Source organism: Glycine max, chromosome 13, assembly GCF_000004515.6.
Source record: "Glycine max cultivar Williams 82 chromosome 13, Glycine_max_v4.0, whole genome shotgun sequence".
NCBI classification, from domain to species: Eukaryota; Viridiplantae; Streptophyta; class Magnoliopsida; order Fabales; family Fabaceae; genus Glycine; species Glycine max.
Genome location: NC_038249.2, coordinates 13792548 through 13809603, shown reverse-complemented (window position 1 = coordinate 13809603; position 17056 = coordinate 13792548). Strand labels below are relative to the sequence as shown.

The window sequence follows — 17056 nt, the reverse complement described above, 5'->3', positions numbered from 1 at the left end:
ATTTGATGATTGAGAAAAGAGGTTTCAAAAGAGAAGGGAGGAAAAATCATGGGTAGCATTCTCCTACTAAAATTCTAACAAAAATTAACAACTAACATTGATATAAAAAAAACATAAATTGTGTAAATAATGTATTAATACATATTTTTTTTATCAGCCAACAAATTTACTGATTTGGAATTTCAGTGGTACCAGGAGAACATACAAGAGTCAAGGAAGATATACATATACAGACTTTATAAAAAAAATCATTTTCATCCATCCAAAATTTTAAATTATAGTTTTTAATCTTTAGCATTCATTTTAGAAAAGTTAAAAACATTAATTTTTAGAACTCAATTATTTTGGGAAGCACCCATTAACATGATATCGCATACACACTATTAGATGTCATTTTCATGGATGACCACAAGTGTGACTTTCTGTTAGATACAGAAATAATTAACCAATATCATATAACGTTAAGGGTTTAAAGTATTAATTTTAAATTTTCTAGAGCTAAAATCCACAAAAAAAAAAAACTTTCACAATAACCAAAACTAAAATTTACTTATTTTACATAAATATAAAAAACATATTCAACGTTGTACACAATTGATACCTCATGATCTGCTCAAGTTTACCAAAACAGATCGGGAGAACACAACATATTACAATATGACAAAAGCACAGATACAACGTAGCAACATCTCACATGAAATTTGAACACCTTCTTTGTAGACAGCATAACAATTACATGTGTTTGTAAATTAAATACGTACTGATCTAAACATGCAAATCAATCTAAATGGCATATTCAGACCAAACAACGAAAACTAAATATTACGAGCGTACCTCCAGTCATTGCAGATCGAACGCGAAGCGACGCATACACGAACCTGAAGGCAGTTTTGTTCTTCCAGACCCTTATTCGCTCTTAATAGATGCTGTATTTTTCTGAATAGAGAAGCGAGTTTGGTGGAGATACAGAGCACCCCATATACTATTTATAAAGTTTGTTCGTCACAGAGCTCAACCAAAAGTATGGATTAAGTGATTTGTTTTGTTACTGAAGTTGGTTGTAAAGATAGGGATTGAATGTAGAAAGAAAATAGACCAGATTCAGAAAACAAAAGTCCTAAAAAATGCAATGGGAATAAAATAAAAGAAACACGTGGAACGTGGGCTCCCAACAGTGTTAAAACATAAGAATTGCATGTGAATTTGTTGCATTAATATTTAGTTATTTTTGAGTATGTTGTTAGTGCAAGTGGAATGCTTCAATCTGTTTTTTATTCTGATAACCAAAGAAATTTGACACAATTGATACAAAGATTTGTTGAGAGAAATCATATTTACTTTTGTGATATGATATTGGGACTGGTTTAGTCGTGTATGGTAAAGATTTATTTAGAGAAATTATGTTTACTTTAATGATTTCTTGACCTTAAAAGAGACTAATTAGTGTTTGGTCATCAACTAGGAGACAACAGTCATGCGCACTATTTTTTTTTTTCTCTCTCTGTCCTATATTAAATATTATTGACAATTAAAATTTAAGGATATGTTTACTTTAACTATTTTTTTTTTGTTTTCAAAATTTATACAGAAACAGTTAAAGAAAACAGTTATAGTAATATTTTTTTATCATTTTATATAAATATTTATAAGTAGCAGAAAGCAAAATAAAAATGAATAATATTTTTGTAATAATTAAGAAAAATAAAATAAAAATTCCTTAAAAACCAAGCACTCCCTAAATATGTTAAGAAGTAGGGTTATGGCTTTCAATTGTATGGTACGATACAATCTGTTAAAGAATGATAATGTTAATTAATTAGCAGATAAAAGCTTTTGCAGATAATTCATAATTTCGTATATCACAATCATCTATTTCTTTTTTTTTTCGATACTTTTTTGTTTATATTATAAATAGTGTACATTTTCCTAACATGAATTATTTGAGTTCAATATAACTATTGCTCTTTTATAAAGGATCGACCTATTTGAGGTGTAATAAATGGAAAATACATTTTTCTGGTTGATTTTTCAAGCAGATGCACAGTTTGTAAATCAAAATAATACTCAGACACGTTGAAATGTTTGTTTGTCTTGGTATAAATTTACGAGTAATTATACTTTAACCAACCAGGTGTTAGTGTTACACACTTCAATATGCATGGAAAGCTGTAGACGAAATCAATGCAAAACTAATTATACAAAACAAGTATAGAACTATGAAAGTGGTATGAAGAAATGGGTATGAAAAAATGAAAACTAAGAATTTATATTGATTATTAAAGCTGCGCCTTTGATCATTATCTTATTGTAAAAAGAGATTTTTTTAAAACAATTTAAAAATAGTTATTTCTCGTAAAATTAAAGAGGACTTATATAGAATAATTCATTTTTTTTTCTATGGCATTTCAATCTATAACTATATTCTACACTAAAAAAAACAACAAAAGTATTATTAAGAAACGTGAGTTTTCCTTTATTAAACATTGATTTTATTTTATTTATAATTTATTTATTTTAAATTCCATTCTTAAACTTATCTAAAGTTTAAATATATGTTGAAATAACACTAAGTTAAGTTTAATTTTTAAAATTTTATTTATTTAATATTGCTATAAGATGAAATAATACTAAGTTAAGTTTAATTTTTAAAATTTAAATTTTCACTGTCATATCAATAAAAATAATGTATTATGAATTTTAATAATTTAATTTCCGTAATGCTTTTTCTAAATTAAAAATATTTTTGTTCAATTTTTTTATTTATAAACCTATTTTAATTTAAAATTATCCATTTAATACACTACAAAACATTTAACGCTGCATTTGAAAGAACAAGCGAAACAAATTAATTTAAGAAAATTATTTAGAATCCATTGAGATATCTAATTATAGATTAAGATATACCGTATTTATAGATTTCTATAATAACTATTTCTTTATTTCTTTAGACGGGTTATAATGACTATTTTAAAAGTATATTTAAAATATTTTATCTATCAATTAATTAATAATATAAAAATATTGATACTAACTAATAACTAAGTATACATTAAAATTAAACTAATTAATTAACCCTCAAGTTGGTAAAAAAGAGAACTGTAATCCAAAAAAGAAACTGTTGGGACGCAAAAAGGCTGCGTAGGGCGGTGTAACTGTGTAAGCATAACTGCCAATGGAACTTGCGAATTAGAGATCCGATCAACTGTTTAATTTAATTTTTTATTCTGTCCAAAACATTGTAATTGCAGAAATTCTGATTTTACTTCCACTATCAATTGTTTGAAACTGTGGATTCTTTTCAATTCTGCAATCCCCTTTTCCCAATTCCATTCCCCAAATTCAGTGGCATAACTTTTTCTGGCAGTAAACTTTTAATGAAGTTTCTTTCCTTTTTTGTACATAGCTTCCTTCCCACAATTCTAGAACAAAAGGGGTGTTACAATGAGCACTGAAATTGCTGAACATGATGGCCGTGTTGTTGATCTTGAAGGTGGTGTTGTTTCATCATCCAGTGGGAATGTGATGGGAGATCTGGTTGATGTTTACAGCACAATGCTCAAAAACCTTGATTTGGGTTTGGCTTGTTTCTCTGAGAAAGTTTTCAACTTGAGCAATTTTTTGATGCATGTGGAAACCATGGAGTGTGAGTTTGAGGCCTTGGAGAAAGAGGATCACATTGGTTATTTGGAAAAGGGCCTGGAGTTTGATCTGTTGTCTGGGGTGTTTGATTCAGAGGTGAGGGAGTTGGAGGGAGTGTTGGACACCCTTCAAGGTGGGGTTGGTGAGGCTAGAGACTGGGTGAGTTCTTGCACTCATTTGGGAGAGGCTTTTGTGGCAATGCAAGAGAAGTTGGTTGGTTATGAACAACGGTTGAAGCAGTCTGAAGAGGAGTTTAATGACATTAAGATGCAGTCAGTCAGTTTTCAGAGGACTTTGCCTTCCTTAAAGAAGGAAGAAAATGGTATGCAGATGATCTCATTTTGTTTATTTGTTTACATATTTGATGTTTGGATTAAATATTCTTTTGGTCTTAAAAATATCTCATTTTTTTTTGGTGAACCCGGATATCCCTTGGCATAATAGATGTTATTTTTAGTTCCTTTGAAAAAATTGTTTATTTTTATTTTCTGCTTTTTACAAAATGATGTGGTTTTAGTCTCTCACCAAGTATTAAAAACATTTTAATGAGGGACTAAAATTAAAACTACATCATTTTGTTATATGTAAGGACAAGAAATGAATAAAGTTTTTATAGAAACTAAAACAAAATTCTGATATTTTTAATTTTAAGGATTTAAAACATATTTAAACCTTTATTTTTCATGAAGTTGTTGTTAAAAGGTATTTTTTTGTGTCTGTCCTATTATCTGGGATATCTGTTCAACTTCTCTTTGAAATTGATTGTGTGAAAGCTGCCAGAACTTTTCTTCTAGATCTTTTATTGCAAAATTGAAAGAAAAAAAAAAGAGTGAAAGAAGAAAGAATGTGAAGAACATTGAACTGACTGGCTCTAAATTTCTGTTTCTTGATTGATGTGTGACAATTAAGAATAGATTTACGTGAATAATTCTTCATTTTTTTGTATATTTTATTGGGGAGTTTTCAATGACAACAGGTAATGATGATGCAAGTGAAATCATCACAGAGGATGATAAATCTTTGAGTGCAAATGCAGAGATAAGACTGCAAACAGTTGAGCAACAAAGACATATTCTGAGAATGCTAGAGAAGTCGTTGGCAAGAGAAATGGATCTTGAGAAGGATATAAATGATTCGAGAGAAATTCAAGAAAATCTAAGACTAAGGATGTTCTTTTCAGAGCAAGAGCTTGATAACATGGAGGAAGAAGCAATTGATGTTTGGGAAAGATGGCTTGAGGCAGACAATACAAGTGAGATTCTGTTGGGAATTTCGCAAGGCCTTTTAGGTAGACTCCACATTTCTCAGTTCAGTTTGAATGGTCTAAGTCACCGTGAATCTGAGCTTCGAGCTAATCTAAAAGATGCAGAAGATAAACTAACCTTTTCCAATTCTGAGGCCTCTGCTTTAAGTAATAAGGTCTCTTCACTTGAAAAGCAACTAAAAGAATCTGAATTTCAGCTACTGAATGCAAAGGCCTCTGCTGATGAATATCAGAAGCAGTACAATGTTCAATGTTCTGAAGCAAGAGACATGGGGAATATTATTGTTGAACTGAAAGAAGCTGTATCTAATGCAGAAAGTAGGGCTATTAGTGCAGAAACTAAGTGTCAGTTATTGACGGAGACTAATTCAAAACTCGATGAGGAGCTGGCTCTTTTGAGAGGTGCAACCACGAGAGCAGAATTGCTAGAGAGGAAGCTGAAAGAATCTAATCTACGATTGCAGAAAACGGTAGCATCTGCTAAAGCTAGTCAGGAGAAACAAAGTAATTTGTATTCCACAATTAGAGATATGGAAAATGTGATAAAGGATCTTAAGTCAAAGGTTTCTAAAGCTCAGGGTAGGGCTGACAGTGCAGAGGACAATTGTATCATATTGTCTGAATCTAATGCTGAGTTGAATGAGGAACTCAGCTTTTTGCGGAGTAGATTGGAAAGCCTGGAGGGCTCCCTTCAGCGAGAGGAGGAAGTGAAAATGGCAACTGTAGAGGACATTGGAAAGCAAGCCAAAGTGTTTAAAAAATTGGTAACACAGCTGGCTGTTGAGAGAGAGCGTCTTAAGCAGCAGGTAAAGATCAAGATAGAGAAATTTTATTTGAGATGAAATGAATCATAATCATACCTTCCACTTGCTTTTACCCTTCAACCTCTTCCAATTACTCAGATTTCACAAAATTCCATATACATCTCATCTCTATAAACAGATTATTGATGCCCTGGTATGGGATAAACATCAATGTTATAGTGCACATGCATATTTCACCTTACCTTTGGGTATTATATTTGCTTCTTTCATATTCTAAGTGTTCATGTGCATAAGCACAGTATGTGTGACTGGACTAAGAATTTTTTTTCCGCTTTGATTTTTCCGCTTATTGTACAAGATTTTTTTTTTCTACTGTGTGTCATCATGCATGTGGGTTCTTCCAATTTATCTTTAATTTACGTGGAAACTAACTTCCTTGAAAGTTCTGAGTAAGAAGAATAAGCTGTTGTAACACACCTGGTTGATCCAGTGCTCCATGTAGTTGTTCCAGTATTCTTTTTAAAAATATTAATGATCTTGATGATAGATGAGGTAGAAAAAGATCAACAGCCAATAAGACTTTGATGAATGATATGCCGAAACGTGAGATATCTTCCCTTTATGGCTTTGTCCGGCTTGCTGAAATGTTGTGTTTTATCTACAGATATCTTCCCTAGCAAGAGAGAACAAAATTTTGGTATTGAAGTTAAAGCAAACATGTTAAGGATCCCTCATAAGAAGCTAGTGAGACTTCAGCCACTGACCATGAGGTTGGTACTTTGAACTTTGTTCTCTTGGATTTTGATTTATACATGTAAATGACAGATTGGCAAGAATCCCTTTAACTAATTAACTTGAACAGATTAATTGGCCTAAAAATTATGGTCTGTTTCCGGGGTTTTTTTCTCTAAAAAAAGTTGTGTTAATAAGAGTATCAGTATAATATTGGATAATTATAAAATATACACAAGAAAAAGAAAATGTTATCTCTAGTCTAGTTATTGGTTAATCAGTGTTACAGGGCCATGTTACTAATAGAAAATAGCTGGTGCATTGTTATATATATTTTTTTTTAAAATGTTGACTCTAATTTTGTGCAATAATTGCTTTCGCTTCTCACCATATAATGTTGATAAACATGCACACACAGTCATTCATATTAGCAAATGCTGAACTTTAGAAGTATGCTAGTTCCTCATTCTGAGCAAAATTCTAATCCAAAGAGAAACTAACTCAAGTGCTAGTAGACTTTGCTAGTAGTTCCTTTTGAACTTTTTTTTCTCTATATTGTTCTCCTGAAATTTTCTATTCTGAGAAGTAATATATATATATATATATATATATATATATATATATATATATATATATATATATTAATATTATCATTTATGACTTAAGTTTATAACTTTTTAAAGTGAGCAATAGCATCTGAGATAAAAGATTTAAATATTAAAATAAACATAAGTAAACAAAAGAAAAAAAAGTGCATAGAATGAAATTCTTATTATTACCCCTACTTTTTTTTCCCAGGGTGGACACTAGACAGGACTTCAAAAACAAGTTATCAGCTATTGTTAATGAAGTTAAACCCAAAGATTCTATGCAAAAAGTTAGGAGTGTGAGGAGAACAGATACAAGAATTCTTGATTTTTCACATCAATTCTTGTTTTACTGGTTTCATCTCATCTCATTTGTGTGTGATTTGTATTTCTATTAAATGAATTTGTTGTATGTCTACGTATCAATACTCAATAGTTAACAGGAATTTTTTATTTCATTTATTGATAGGAATTTTTTGTTGTTGTGTTGCATAAAAAATACTTTTAAATATATATTTAAAAAATATTTATTTATTATTAAATTTAATTATATAAAAATAAATATTCACTGTTTAAATTGATTATTAGATACGATCACATGATGAGGATTTAGAGAAATTTTTGTATGAGCACAAACATAACAACTCTCACTCCTCGGCACAACCAATAAAAATTTTACAGTTAATAAATTAAAAATTAATAAAATCTAACATTTATTTTCTTAAAAAAATTCACTCCTACAAATCAGCCAACCTTCCATAATTAAAATTTTTAAAATATAAAAAACAAAAACTAACAAAATAGCCTCTTGCATTCCGACTCTTTCCTTCCCCTTCTGTTCCTAACACGTCTTCTCCTTTCTCCTCACTTTCCACTCCATGTACCTATTTCATTTCATTGAGAACGTGAATACTTTGTGTTTGTAACTGATTTTAAATTGATTAAATGTATGTTTCTTTTAAGAGTTAATTGACATTTCCTGGACTTTAACAAAATTACATAAGCCTTCTTTCTTCCCTCTTGAGTACATTACTCTTACCCTATGAAGCACCAACACTGACACGGACACCGGACACGACACGGACACGTGGACACCTGTAATGTCCAAAATATAGAACGTAGTACGGGTGTCGTGTCGGTGTCGAACACTGACACGGACGCGTGTCGGACACCGGACACGACAAGGGACTGAAGTGTCCGTGCTTCATAGCTCTTACCCCCTTTTGTCAACACTGTTAAATAATAAAAATAAGTAAAATTTTAAAAGTCATTCTCTCATTTTGTTATTTCCATTATGCTCTTCTCACTTAAGTCTTTCACTCTTCCCTTTCAAACTTCAAAAGACAAGGTGTGGCGGCACTGGAGTGGATTGTTCAAACTTCAAAAGACAAGGTGTGGCGGCACTGGAGTGGATTGCCAATGTTTGAGCAGTTCACATGGTAGAGGATGTCGTCATTTGTGAAGTCGAAGACTGAGTCCACAACTCTATTCTGTAACTTTCCAACAACTCCTTTCACTATGGTTGAATAAATCGAAAATGTTTTTTTTTTTCTGAAGCAACCATGTGAAGAAAAATGGTCCAAAGAAGGCATTTACTAGAGTGTGAGCTTTGATTTCTAGTTTTTATTGAAGAAAAATGTTACCTTTAATGAGTGGATGTGATTTACGGAAAATCACAAATATGAAAACCTAATCAATTTTGGATTGTCTTTGAGGTTTCCCTCTGACTTTATGTTTAGTACTTTGTTATACATCATGATTTTCGCATACCGTTAGCTATTATTGTTGTGGAATTTTAACATTGGATTTGCTAAATTGCTTTGAGATTTTTAGATGCCAATGAGAAAATGAGAAATTTTGTTCCATTAAATTAAACAAAAATATTATAAGAAGAAAGATCCAACCAATGACACTTCAATAGAGTGCTCCAACTTAAAATTAGGGGGACATCATTTGCACCACCATTGATGTCTGTTGTGTACCATGGGTTTTGGGACATGCGTTGGAACAATCGAATAAAAAGAGCAGCTAATTACGACTGAATGTAATTTGGTACCATGCTTTTTACAAAATGAAGGAGAGGGCAGGAAACAAAAATTATTAAAAGCAACGTGAGATGCACATCACTCATTTCTGTTAAAGCATTTAATGTTGTTAACCAGCAAGGGGAGCAGAGTGTAATATATGTTGAACTTTTATGGGTGTTTTTTTAGGAATTAAAAAAGAGGAGAAATTTGTGTAATTTTTTAAAACCTCAACAGAAATTTGTGTAATTTTTTCTTTTTTTAATGGTCATCCTCTTTCATAAACAATTAGATATTATACTATTTTGCTTTGTATCCATTGTTATTCTCCAAAACACTTTCGAATGGTGATAATTAATTACGTAACCCCAAAACAAAATATATTGAACTTCAACAAATTTTTAGAAGAAATAAGAATATTTTTTCACTGTCGTCGCTGGGTATAAAAAACAATCACAAACTTTCATAATCTAGATTGTCTAAGAATATTACTATTTCAAGATGAAACATATAAGAAGATGCAGGTTTTCTGATTTGCAGGAATTAATGAAGTTTTGCCGGTACATATTTTTTGTTGGACTTTGCGGCAACAAGTTGTACTTTGTCAAGTTTTTTTTAAAAAGAAAATGGAAATTTGAAATATGAATTAATCATAGCCATTGAATAACTAAAGTCTTAAAATAGTGTAGATAGATTTACTTTGTTGTTTAAAATCTATAAATTTTAATTATGGAAGTTTTCCTGATTTGTAGGAATTGTTTTTTAAATAAAAAAATTGATATTATTTATTTTTAATTTATTAGCTATAATATTCTTATTGGTTGCGCCTAAAAGTAAGTTGTTAGGTTTGTGCTGATGCAAAAATTTCTCATGAATATAACATAACTTTTCAGTATAATTTGCTTGTCTAGGCCTTTGGCCTTTTTTTTTTTTGAATTTATATTGGGATGCCTGGAAAATTTAAAAAGTATTGATTTTATCCTCATAAAAAAAATTTGCATTAACTTAGTCCCTATAAAAAAAATTATGAGTATGAATTTAATGTTTTTTAAATTTTATAGGGACCCAAACATATTTTACCCCAAATATAAAATTAATCTCTTAACTATAATTAATATTTTGACTAAAGTGTTTTTATTAATTAATTAATTATAGTTAAGAGAGAAGGAAGAATAATGATAAATGAGATTGATTATGATTGGAAAAAAATACAAAACACGTATAATTGTTAATTATAGGAGATTATAGTTGACAAAAAATAATTTTCCTTCGTCTTAAATTAGATAAATGGTCAATTTTGTCCCACTATTTTATACTTGTTGATAATTTTGTTCATGTATTACGTAAATGATTAATTTAGTTCACAATTGTTTAAATATAGCAATAATTTAGTCCTATCATTTTTGTTTTTATTAACATTGAGTGTCTACATGACACGTTCTTTCTGACATGTCAAATCAATGTGTGCAAGGAATGTGTTCACATAAGTCAATGCTATTTTGGACAAAAATGTCAGCGAATTCTTTAAAAAAAATTGAGTTTAGAATTTACATAGGTAACAACTATTTTGAAAAAAAAGGTTCTTTTTCCTAATTTTGTAGTAATGTTTTCTTTTGCAATGACAAAATGATCTCCAACAAATATAACTTAATGATAAAATGGTCTATGACAATACTATGAATTTTTAAAAAAATGTGCATGTACCATTAAACTACAAATTTTGTTCAATACATTACCAAATATTAAACAAATTTCTAATGTGACAGTACCCAATAAAAAATGATACCAAAATTACCTCTCTATCCACCACCTTCATAGCATAGTGGCATTGGGATCATCCCATGGGATTTCGTGTCTGATAGAGGTACACATGCTTGATGTTGCCATTGTCAAACCACCATAAAAGGCGGAAGTGGTCAAGGCTGACATCATTGTTGGTGTCGAGGCGAAGGTGCCACATGGCCTCCCATGATGCAGACTTGTTTGTCATCATTCACACGTTTACTCTAAAACAATCAAACAAAAAAATGTCTTACCTTAGGAAGTTGTCTTTCGTCTTCAACACATAGGATGAAATTGTCTTCTAGCAATAGTCAAAAACCAAAACACCATCGTAAGTTTCCATGTCGTTGTCTGTCGCCACATCATCACTAATTGGCCACCGACAATGCAAATGTGGGGAGGAGCAGTGCACGCTTAGCAACCATAATTCAGCGCCTCCCCCCACCCCCCACACACACACAATGTAAAAGGGAAGAGGATAAATGAATGGTCAAATTTGTGGTGACAAGGTAAAAAAGTTTACACACATGAACTGACAATTTGGTCCACACATACCTAGTCCAGTGTGTGGTCCGCCACGTGGATTTGTCACGTCGTCTTTCACATGCGACATAGGCATTCAACATTAAACAGAGATCACTTGACATAAGACTAAATTGTCGGTACATTTACACAATTGTGGATTAAATTGATTATTTTCATAGTATAAGGACTAAATTGTCAACAAGTATAAGTACAAGAAAGAAATTGGTGATTTACCCATCTTAAATTTGTAAAACAACAACAACAAAAATTCTAAAACAATACTTTTAAAATAAACGAAGAAGTAAGATAAATTACCCCACTCACCTGATAAGTTTATTTATTTTGATGTTAAAAAATCAACCTGACTTTCTTGTTTACACGTTTTAACATAATTTTTTTTTCTTGCTTCAGATATCACATGTGTTCCTAAACTTATTGGGTCATGATTGTTGTTGGTCCAACCAAAATTACACACAAAGAATCATCTAATACGGACCTAACACCTCATCCTTACACACAACCAATAGAAACTTAACAAGTAATTAAACATAAAGAAACAATATTTATCATTTATTATAATTTTCCTAATTCCTTTTGATAAAGAAATTATATAATTTATTTCCTTAAGTAAAAATTTGATCATATAAAGATATATTAAATATTTAAGTAATAAAAATTCAATTTCTCTTATTATCTTTTGTTTATGTGAAATAAAATACTTAACTAACAGACTAAACAATAAATTTTATAAATTTATTTCATATGCATTATTATTATTATTATTATTATTATTATTATTATTATTATTATTTCCTTGTTAAACTTAAAAAAATAATTTCTGCTTATTTTAAACTTGATATTTTTAAATTAAACAAACTTTAAAAAAAGTTCTTAATCTAACTGGTTAACAACAAGCCTAGAAAGCAGTAAAAAAATAGAATAATCATTTTGTATGTTTTATAATATATTTATATGTATTTTAAAATGTATATATAAATATATTTTAAAATATATGCATAATAATATATTTAATATATTATATATGATATGTTTTATAAAATATATTTAAGAAATAAAAAACTAAAAACAAAGTTGCAAGAAGAAATGGGTGGATCATGTTGCCACCTAAAAACATCAAGAGTTTTAGTTTAAAAAAAAAGTTTAGATGGGCTGGATATTTTCACTTTTACATAAAAAAACTAAATGTATTTAAAATACATATAAATATGTTAAGAATAATAATATTAAAAAATACATATAAATTATATTTAGTAAAAATTTAATATATCTGTATATGATCAAATCATTATTTAAGGAAATAAATTATATCATTTCCTTATTAAAAGATATTAAATTAATTCTAATAAATGATAAATATTTTTTTTATAATTTACTTTTTGTCAAATTTCTATTGATTGTGTGTAAGATTGATGTGTTAGGTTTGTCCACCCAAAAATATCTCCTCTATTTAATAGATCATTTTTTTTCTTATATATGAATGTAAAGAGAACTTATATTACTATGTCAACCCTATAAGTTACATTTTAACATAACTTGTTTTAATTAAAATCATTTTAAATTCAATAGTGTAAATACCCAATTTGGTCCTTGAAAGTGTAATTTACTGACATATAAGTCTCTGGAAAATGTGAAAATATTTTTTTATCCTTGGAAGTGTAAAAATGTCAACATATCAGCCCTCTCATTAAGTTGGACCGCGAAATCTAATGTCAGGGCTAACATGGCACGTAAGGACCAATCCTTCATCACAAAAGATGCCTATTGGACAATCGAGTCAGCAAGACCTATTTGTTAATGAAAAGATATGGTTTAAACTGTACATTGGTAAGTCTCAGACTTTGACCCTTCTCATTTGTTACCTTTTCACTACTCATCAAACTCTTCCTTCACCTTTTCATATTCCCGCTAGATCTGAGCACCAGACTCTCCAACAACGACACCATAGCCACCGTGAAGGGATTTTTTCTTCGCACCCATTTGTAGACTATGACCACCATGGTTATGGTATTCACTTCATGAGAAGGTAAGGGTTTAATGAAAACCCAATTTTTTATAGTTGAGTTTGAATGTTGTTTGATAGGGGGGAGAGGGGAGTTCACTCTATTGTACTCTTGCACCTAGAAAACTCGTGTTTGTTCATCGAAATGATAGGGATTAGGGAATGTGTGATAACAATGTTAGGGTTTAGGGTTTCACCATGTTGTTTTTGGGGTGTTTAAATGTGCCCTTTATTTTTTGGTAAATGTTAGGGATTAGAGTTTCACCAGTTTTTTGTTGTCTATTATTTGGTTCAAAAAAGAGGGTTAGAGGGAGGTTTGCTTCGTTTGGAGACTGACAAGGATGTGTTGGACATGTGCAACTTAGGTACTGCTCATCCTAACAAAGATGTCCATGTATATTTTGAACATGTGGCGGATGCTATGCTGAAGATAGTAAGTGATGATGAGCCGATTAATGTTGTTATTGAACAAGTTTCTAAAGAAGTTGAGGAGTAGAATGAAGGTATTAATTATGAGATTGAGGCAAAAATAGAAATGATTTCAAACTAGATCTATGGTCAAAGTTTGTGAGGTTGTTAGTGAAGAATGTATTAGGCAAGTACCTTCAATTGAGGACTTGATTCAATTGCCTAATGATTTGAATCAAGTTCTTAACGATGCACAACAACTTGAAGTGGCTTCAAATGGTGATCCTTAAAAAGTGAGTGAAACTAGTGATGGAATAGTGCCTAAAAATGTCGATGCACCAATAGCTGAAAATGGTGATGTCCCAGTGGGTACATGTAGATGTTACATAAGAATATGAACTTGTGCATGTTAGTGAGAAAGTTATTGATGTTGATGACAATGATGATGAAGAAAGGTCTTCTAATGGTGAAGACATTGACCCTGATTCAGTGGCAACAACAATAGTTATCATTCTAACGAATTGCACTCTTTATCTGGTAGTGGTGATGAAGGAGATAGCAGTCCAAAGGTTATTTACCTCAATTCAATTCAAGAAGTCATTATGGGAATGTGCACATGGAGGTTGGAATGGAGTTTGACACTATCAGAATGTTTGTTGTTGTTGTCCGAGACTATACCATCTATCATAGAGAGATATTAAATGGAATAAAAATGATTTAATTAGAGCTAAACCTGTATGCAAGGCTGAGAGGTGTCCATGGGAGATATATTGTGCATAGTTTGATAATAGTAAAAGCTTTCAAATAAATTTTTTTTTTGTGGAGGAGCACAATTGTGGAAGGGTGTTCAAAAACAAGAAAGCTACCATGAAGTGAGAAGTTAGTTCACAAATTAAGGGTGCATCCATCTTTAAATTATTTTGAGGCACATGAGCACATGAAAGTAGATTGTGGTGTGCACATAAATGAAAGGAAGATTTTCAGGTCTTTGAAAGAGACTAGGGTGAAGGTTAAGGGTAGTATTAAACAGCAATATGCCAAGTTGTAGGACTATACTACTAAATTGGCTAGTAGCAATAAAGGGTCAACAATTGTTATGGATACCATTCCTATCCCATAAGAAGCAACTTAGTTTCAAAGATTGTACATATGCCTTGATGCATGCAAGAGAGGATTCAAGGTTGGTCGTAGACCATTTATTGGTCTAGATGGTTGTTTCTTAAAAGGTTATTATGGCGGTCAGTTACTTTTTGATGTTGGACAAGATGTCAACAATGCAATCTTTGTTATTGTATATGCAGTTGCGGATGTTGAAGACAAGGACAACTAAAGGTGGTTTCTTAATCATCTGCATGCAAATCTAGGAGACTACCAATAGTATGAATGGACCTTTATGTCAGACATTCAAAAGCTAATGGGCCTTATTATTTTATACGCGGACTAATTTATTACAATACTAAATATTGAAGGACTAAATTGTCATTAAGTTAAGAATTTTAGGGACTTATTTGTCAATTTAAAACTTGTTGAATGACATTAGGTTTTCTACTATGTGCATGGTGCTGGGATTGGTTCTTACAATGAAGGAGGTCATGCCTAGTGTTGCCCACAAATTTGGTGTCATGCATTTATGGTGCAACTCTTCTAAGCAATGGAAATATAGGGAATTAAGAGGCTTATATTGGCAGTGTGCAATGTTATCTACTATTGCAGAATTCAATGTGCAAGTGGAAGCGGTTAAAAGGAAGAATGATAAGGCTTGGGCTTATTTGGATAAGTGGGATAAAGATTCCTAGACAAAAGCTTACTTCAAAGAGAATTCCAAATGCAACAATATAACCAACAGCAATGGAGAAGCTTTGAATGTAAAGATCCTGAAGTTTAGGAGCAAGCCAATTATGAGTTTGTGTGAGGATATAAGGTGTTATGCAATGCAAAAAATGACCACTACAAAGCTGAAGATGGCTCCAACAATGGGTCCTTTGGTTCCCTTACAACAATCCAAATTGGAAAATGGAAAAAATAAAAGCTCCAAGTGGATTGCTCACTAGGTTAGTGTCTTGAAGGTAGTAGATTTGAATTGAATTTCATGACAACAAGCCGGATGTGGATTTTCTAAATCAGTCATGCACATGTAGGATGTGACTGTTGACAAGTAAAACATTTGTAATTTGGGTAAAAACTGAATATGGCAATGCTGGTTTGTGGTCTGTGTTGAATTGATTTTGTTTTTGCAAATAGGTTTGCCTTGTAAGCATGTCATTGTTGCAATTAGGATCCTACAATGCTACATATGAATACTACATACACCTCACTAAGAGGCAACAATATTGGAAGAAACAAATTATGTTAGGCCTACACCACCACCACTTAAGAAAAGACTCAGGCGACCAAAGAAAGCTAGAAGAAAGGATCAAAATGAAGGTCAAGTGAGCAACAACAAACTCAAAAGAACATACAAAGAGGTTACTTGTACAAGATGTGGTCTTTCTCGTGGGGATGTACAAATGGAGGAGTGCCACCCGTGCTTAAGAAATGGAAACTAGCACCTGAGATTGAGGCTGGAGCTATTGATAGTTTAACACCCCAAACCGCAATAATTTTTTATATATATTTATTAACTTACAGTTTAAATATGTCATTGCATTTGTTCTTATTTGGTTTTTTCACAATTGGTTAGGATGAGATTATCAATTCCCAATCTGTACCACAAAATGAAAATGGAGCAAGTGTATACAACCAATATTAGTCATAATACCTGCACAAACATCTGTTCCATCATTAGTTGTAATGTCAATTGTTACTGCTCACCAAGGTTGTATCTAACATTAACTTTGTCTTTGTGTTTAACACATGCAAGCACCAAATTTTTTGGTAGTACTAACAACCCTGCTGCATTTAGGCCACCACTAGTTAGGCCTCTTGCACCTATCAAAATTTCATTCCTAAGTGCACCATCACCAAGGATGATCCAATCTAATTTTATGGACTTCATTCACATGCCAAGGCTGCCACGACCTAAAGACTAAAGAAATGATGAAATATGCTGGATTGTGTTATTTTTTTTTTAGGTCGTAACAAACCTTTTGGGTGTAAACAATTATCATGGATTATGTTTTTTTTGGAGAATTTTTATTGTGGCAAAATTATGTTATGTAATTTGAATTTTTTAGGTATGCTTGTTTTGAGTATGATAATGTCACATGATTTTATTTTATTTTATTGCTACAGTTAACTAGTTTGTGTAGATAGTTTGTGACAATTTTATGATGTGTGTTTATCATTATGGATAAGTACTTAAATTTATGGAC

The 17056-nt window shown here is 31.2% G+C and overlaps 1 protein-coding gene across 3 annotated transcripts; it reads left to right on the top strand.

The window, feature by feature from the left end:
• The first annotated feature begins 3090 nt into the window (after nucleotides 1-3090).
• Nucleotides 3091-8700, top strand: LOC100810969 (WPP domain-interacting tail-anchored protein 1). Of its 3 annotated transcripts, XM_006593646.3 has the most exons (5): nucleotides 3091-3156; nucleotides 3404-3961; nucleotides 4616-5709; nucleotides 6332-6437; nucleotides 7198-7444. In XM_006593646.3, exons 2-4 carry the CDS (start codon nucleotides 3442-3444, stop codon nucleotides 6389-6391), a joined length of 1674 nt encoding a protein of 557 aa, XP_006593709.1. In that variant the 5' UTR covers nucleotides 3091-3156; nucleotides 3404-3441; the 3' UTR covers nucleotides 6392-6437; nucleotides 7198-7444. The 3 variants fall into 3 exon arrangements, with proteins under 3 accessions (XP_006593709.1, XP_014620756.1, XP_003543896.1); XM_014765270.2 differs by lacking the exon at nucleotides 7198-7444 and adding an exon at nucleotides 8330-8700 and having other exon boundaries at nucleotides 3126-3961; XM_003543848.4 differs by having other exon boundaries at nucleotides 3126-3961.
• The last annotated feature ends 8356 nt before the right edge of the window (nucleotides 8701-17056 follow it).